At 39.1% G+C, this 6,967-nt stretch overlaps 1 protein-coding gene across 1 annotated transcript in view; it reads right to left on the minus strand.

The window, feature by feature from the left end:
* The window catches only part of LOC106870643 (cullin-4A), a 53,241-nt gene extending 48,153 nt beyond the window's left edge, over nucleotides 1-5,088 (minus strand). Inside the window, exon 1 of the mRNA XM_052974462.1 lies at nucleotides 2,606-5,088. Within this exon, the coding sequence (XP_052830422.1) occupies nucleotides 2,606-4,415 (1,810 nt within the window). The 5' untranslated portion in view covers nucleotides 4,416-5,088. The remainder of the gene's footprint in view (nucleotides 1-2,605) is intronic.
* Nucleotides 5,089-6,967: the final 1,879 nt, after the last annotated feature.

Genomic DNA, 6,967 nt, shown 5'->3' on the forward strand with positions numbered 1-6,967 from the left:
GGGGGGGGGGTCCGTAAGAACGCAATATCACTTAATATGAAAATCAATAGAAAAATTAATTTCGCATTACGGCCAGACTTTCGGGAACGCATTACTTCCGTAAAGCGAGAGATTCCTGTTATCAGACATCACCGTCTGAGAAGATTAAATACTAGTTTGTGAACACAAGTTCACAAACTAGTATTTAATTGTTTTTTGGTTTTTTTTTAAAGCAGCTTGTGAATCGTACAACCATCAGTCGAAATAATGATAAAAGAGAAAATAACTAAACAAAAATAACATGTATATAATAAACAAAACAAAAGATAACATATATGAAGTTTCAGATTTACGGGGAAGTTAAAGTAGAACCGAGGGTCATGCTTTTTTCAAAGACTTCTATTGAGTAAATTCTACACATACACATACATACATAGGCTTGATGACACAAACAAGAAAGTAGAATTCAAATCATGAGCATATGTTTTTATTATTATTATTATTACTTGGCAGAAGTTAGAGTAACTCAAGGGCCGTCCAAAAATTTGTGCATCAGTACTTCGTCTGATAAGTGCCAATGCAGGAAACTATCGAGTCTCGAGTCACTCTATAACTTCTGCCGATTATTATTATTATAAGTCGATTACATCGACCGCAGAGTTCAGCTAGTACTTATTTTACCGTCCTCGGTAGAATTTGAACTCAGAACGTACCTGCCACCAAGCAAGTATGTCATTCTCACCAACTCGTTACCTAAGAAGGACGAAATAATAATAATAATAATAATAATATATATATATATATATATATATATAGAATTAAAGTCGAAGTTCGGAATTTTATTAGTTCTAAATGAATGGCGTGCTGTAATTATCTTGCGCAGACGAACACTAGCCTTTGTGTGAGTGTGTGTGTATATATGTAGATCTATTCACACACGTATTTGGTTTCATAAACACACGAGGCAGGCAGTAATATCGACTTATCACTAGATAAGTTTACTCACTTGAAGGGAGGAAAAAAGGCCCCGAACCATTAGCTATGTATAAGCATATCAGCGAATACGCGTAAATGTTTTGTGCAAATGACAATACACCCATTGAACACATGTAAGGCTGTGTGCGCTGCCATCTTTAAATACCCACAATGCATCACAATGACGGCCATCAAAAGTGAAGTACGAAATTATATTTTTATGTAGAGAATGTGAAGTGAGGCATTCATCCCTTTTCGCTTTAATATTATTAAAGTACCGCGAAATAAAAACAAGGATATTGGACGTAATGAAAGAACACTAAATAAAGTTGTATCAGACGTTGGGCGTTGAATCTTTAGCCACACCACAATAGAAAATGTGTGTGTGTACATATGCATATAAAGAAAAACAAATGTTTGGGAAAGATCATGTTGTTTTGCTACCCCTTCACCCAGCCCCAAACTGAACAGACTGATGATCAAAGACCTTGACAATCATGTCTTTCTCTTGGATATTACATATTTAGAACTACAATATCCAATGTGTTTATTCCCCAGTAGAAGTGCAATATTTGAGAGAGATCTAACAGCTATTTCTAGAAGGTCGAGAGGGAGAGAGAGAACGTAAAGGCTCTCCCGCGTTGACCTGTTTATATTTCGAGAAGTTAAAAAGAAAAAAGAAGCAAAATCATTTTTAGGCAAGTTTATCCATAGACACGCCAATAATTATATAAATATATGCTTTATAAGTGTATGTATATATCTATATAGTCATGACAAGAGACATATTCGAGGAAAGATAATATTCAAAAGTATTTTCTATGGAACATATAGAACACACATCTGCCAGATATACACACACTTGAAACATATGTGTGTGTATACACAGATATATAGTTACATGTATATGTATGTAACATACACGCAGATATATAGCTGCAAATATATGTACATATAATACGTAAAGAGTTGCATATATATATATATATGTATATAGAATACATACATATCTGAATATAATTATTAAAAAAAGGGAAGGGGTCGACAACTTCGTCTTTTCCTGTTTCCGGGATCGATTTAGTACAAGTGTACCAGTGATACATTCAGGTCGATGTAATCACCAATGCACTTGCCAATAAGTGTATAAAATATTATATAACAACCTTATTGATATTAGTTTGTTTTTGTCTTGTTTTTTTCCTTTGAATAGCAGTATTAGTAGAGCGTCGAACAAAATTAAAGATATCACTAGTTGTTTTTTTTATACTGGGAGTTCAAATACTGCCTGAATCGACTTCGTAATTCATTCTTTACCAGACTCGATAAAACTGATGAGTACCAGTTAAATAATTGGGATCGATTTCATCGAGTGCATTCTCCACCCTGGATTATATTAAATGCTCTCGAGTTTTTTGTTAAAAACCATTCTTATTATTAATAATAAATCTCTGAACTACATTCTTCTTATTATTTTGATTTCTCAGTCTAACAAAATAAAAAAAAAAGTATTCCTCTACTATGACTGGACTACCCGAAAACATGAGGGTGGGGGGTGGGGCAACAACCAAACAGACAAACACACATACATACATACACACAGACGGACGGACAGACAAACAAACAAACAGAAGAGAAGAGATTGGTCCCTCACCTTTGAAATTTTTGATGACCAATTTTTTGGCGGCGGCGGGTCTGTTGGCGGCGTTGAGGGGTGAAGCATGGTGTCTGCTGATACCATTGCTGGAGTTGGTCAGAGCGGAGAAGTTAGGTCTCCTCTCAGACTCGGTCATTGTTCTCACTCCTCTATCACCTTTTTCTCTCTCTACCACTTCGTCTACAGCCGCCGCTGCTGCTGCTGCTACTGGTGTTGCTGTTGATGCTGCTGCGTCTACTCCTCCTCCTCCTCCTCCTCCCTCACCTCTGTCTCTTTCTCCTTCTTCTCTCCTCTCTCCTTTTCTCTTACTTTCTTCTTCTTTTTCTTCTTGTTTATGATGATTGTGGTTGCGGTCGTCGTCGTCTTCCTTCTCTTCCTTACGTCCACCACTACCACCTCTGCTGCTGCCAGCGCCGCCGCTGTCACCACCACCACCACCACTGCTGCAGCTAGGACCTTCTATGTTTTGCCCACTTTTGTCCCTCGATGTCGACGGAGCAGTGAAAGTCTTAGTGGTATAGTTACTAGTAGTTGTGGTTGTTGTACTGGTTGAGGTACCTGTACAACTGGCAGAAGTGGTGGTAGGAGTGAGGGTGGAAGTGGTAGTAGCAGTGGTTATGGTATTGGTGGCGGTGGTGAGGTTAAGTTCCTGGTCGTCGCTTGCTTTGTTTTTGAAGGTTTGCGAATTCACTTTGCTCGTCACAACAGTCGGTCGGATGCCGTTAGTACTGTTAGTGGTGGTGGTAGAAGTGGTGGCGGCGGCGGTGCTGCTGCTGGGGCCACTGACCTCTTTGCTTTTGGCTGCTGTTGTTGTTGTTGTTGTTGTTGTCGACGACGACGCCACTGCCGACACACTTTCAACTTTAGTTGTTGTTGCTGATGCTGTTGTTGTAGCAATGACAGTTGAGATGGTGGTAGATGGTTCGACCGAGGAGCAAGAGCCGTCAGTCCCAGAGCTGGCACCTCCACCTTGACCACTTCCAGTATGTTCTGCTTCTTCACTTACTCCTGATGATGCAGCTGTTGTTGTTGTTCCTGCACCTTCTGCACCGTTATCTCCACTACTGGAGTGGTTGACACTCACAACACTACTATCACTGATGTTGGCGGTGTTAGTGTCGTTGTTAACACTGGCAGTATTATAGTCAGTAGCTACTATTGCTGGTGCTGGCAGCGGTACTGTGGCTGCTGTTGTTGTGGTTGTTGTCGTTGTTATTACAGTGTTGTTGTTGTTTTTGTTGTGTTGGCTTGTAATGTCCAGGTCAAATGCCAATCCCGCCGTGGGACTAATGGACACTTTGATTTTCTTATGATTCGACGGAGAAGACGGACGCTGGTAAGAGTCGGAAGTAGAGTCTACTAATGTTGATGATGATGATGATGATGATGGTGGTGGAGGAGTAGTAGTGGCGGTACTATTTAATGGTCTCGACCAACTGGAACAGCCACTGTCTGAACTTATTTCTGCCGCTGCTGTTGTAGTAGTCGACAATATTACTGATGCTGATGTTGTAGGTCCTGTCGCTGTATCACTGGTGCTGGTATTACTCAACGTACCACTACTACTACTAACGCCAGTACTGTTACTCTCAGATGATACTCCTCCGACTGTACTACTCACTGCAACTATTGAGCCACTTAAACGACGCTTGCGGTGGTTCGTATTGTCCTCGCTCGACCGGCTCTGGTGATTATTATTGTTACTATTATTATTATTATTGGTGGAGGTGGTGGTGCTGGTGGTGGTGTTATTGGTAGTTGTGTTGCTATCCTCAGAAGCGAACTTATTAACGCTTGAGAGAGGCATGCATTCCGATTTCTTCGGCCAAAAATGACCTGGGCCCTCCTTTGAATAAAAAATCTGGGGTCTTGCAGTCCCTTTCGCACTTTAGGGAATCCGACTACTGGATGGATGGCTGGCTTTCCCCGACGTCTTTTTTTTTTTTTTTTTTTTTTTTTTTTTTTTTTCCTTCAACACGCTAAATGGCAAGAGATGGTGAAGTAGTAAAAAAATATTACCAACAATAATAATAATACTGGTGATTCTGGTATCGCTGCGACATTTGTTCCGTCGATAAAGCTTAGAGCGTTGCTGTGTTGGTTTCAATCTGTGCGATATATATACTGTATATTATATATTCGGGTGTGTGTAGGGAGTAAATTGAATACACGGTAGCTGTTTTATAAGTAATTTCTGTGACTTAACTGGCATGAGGTGCGCCTTTTCTTTAAACACCGACCCCTTTGCCTTATTTTGCTGTTTCTAGCAGTCCCTTTCTTCCGACTCACAGCTACACTTCCACTTACTGGATACGGATCTTTCACTCAAAGGAAAAAATACGATGTTTGCTAATTGTGAAAATCCTATATTTGTGTATGTAGTTTCTTTAAGGCGTTAACGCCAAAATAATAATGGATAGCCGTTTTGTAGCTTCAGCTTCAAGGTAGGAGAAATATGGCGGAAAATCTCGCGAAAATCACGTACAGCAAGGGGAACTAACCGACAAGTCTTGGAAATTGCTTGAAGCAGACGATACATGTGGAGGCACATGGGTGGGTAATTGTTGTAGGTTCTTTTCCACATATACATATAATTATATACATATAATTATATATAGATATAATATATACATATAATGTATAATTTGTGTAAATTCTTGAATCAATGGTCAAAGGAGGAAGAAGTCCAAAGAGGACTCAATAAGAGAATATTCTTTGCAATATACTCTTTACTCTTTTTTCTCTTTTACTTGTTTCAGTCATTTGACTGTGGCCATGCTGGAGCACCGCCTTTAGTCGAGCAATCGACCCTGGGATTTATTCTTTGTAAGCCTAGTACTTATTCTATCGGTCTCTTTTTGCCAAACCGCTAAGTTACGGGGACAAACACACCAGCATCGTTTGTCAAGCAGTGTGAGGGGGACAAACACAGACACACAAACATACTCACATACATATACATATATATATATACATATATACGACAGGCTTCTTTCAGTTTCTGTCTACCAAATCCACTCACAAGGCTTTGGTTGGCCCGAGGCTATAGTAGAAGACACTTGCCCAAGGTGCCACGCAGTGGGACTGAACCCGGAACCATGTGGTTGGTAAGCAAGCTACTTACCACACAGCCACTCCTGCGCCTTTTCTACAACATATTTTCTGCATTATTTGCAACACAAACAACTTCTACAATGTTTCCTCCCTAGTAAACCAGAATATGTACTTTTCTGAAAATGTGCCCTGTTTTACGTTTTACAAAGTAATTCTGTTTCAACAATATGAGTTCTTCTATATGTGCATTCCCCCAACACTGGCAAGTTTCATAGTAAGTACATTTCTACAATCAAAGTTATATAAGTACTACAATCTAAGTTACATAGGTAGGTGTATTTCTATAATGCCTTTAGTTTCTACAATGTATATAATTTTTTACAATAAACCTGCAAAGAAACTTCACAACACTACACTTTCTCTGCTAATGTGCCAATTACTTTAAAATGTGCATCTAATATACAATGTAAAGTCATTGGCACATTAGCAGAGAAAATGTAGGTTTTGAAGTAACTTTAGGTCTTGTCAAAAACTATTCAACCTCTCTTGTTATGGTGCCATGAGACAAAAAAAAGCACTCAGTGCATTCTAGCAATAGGAAAAACATCCAGATGCCAAATGCAGGAATCTAGCACCAGTCTATGGGAGTAACAGCTCAGCTCCTAATAAGAAATGATACAGACCATAGATACCCATTCAGCCTGTGCCAGTATCAAATCATAAATGGATTATATATTTTTTACAGTGTGTGAAGCATCAACAACATGTGCAATTTTTTCAATATATGCAATGTTATATGTGCATTTTTGCAATGAATGTAGTTTCTTTATACAAGACAAAGTGGTAGGCCTACCATATTTTCTGGTTTAATATATCACCATCTGGTCCCTGGGTGCTTTTAATAGAGTTTAAGCATTCAAACCAGTTCTTTGTGTGTGTGTATGCACATATGTTGTAATACGTGTGTATGCATGTATGTTATAACAACAACTAAAGTTTTAAGTATAACAGAAACACGTTTGTGAATATAAATTGTAACCCCATCTCCACCTATGTTTGTCACTCAGTATATTCATTCCTACATAACTTTGACCTTTGTCTCTATCATTGAGCATCTCTTTCTTCCCTCTCCACAATTCACATCATTAGATGAAGGAGCTGACAAACTACACAATGTCAGAGCCAATATGGAGCAGGGATCCAGGCCATCACTGACATGCATCAGCTTTGTCTTCACCCAACTCACCTGAAGGACAAGTTTTGCTAATTCTTCTCAGTATATGGTAAGTGCATATATATATATAT

The sequence above is a fragment of the Octopus bimaculoides genome, chromosome 18 (genome assembly GCF_001194135.2).
Source record: "Octopus bimaculoides isolate UCB-OBI-ISO-001 chromosome 18, ASM119413v2, whole genome shotgun sequence".
NCBI classification, from domain to species: domain Eukaryota; kingdom Metazoa; phylum Mollusca; class Cephalopoda; order Octopoda; family Octopodidae; genus Octopus; species Octopus bimaculoides.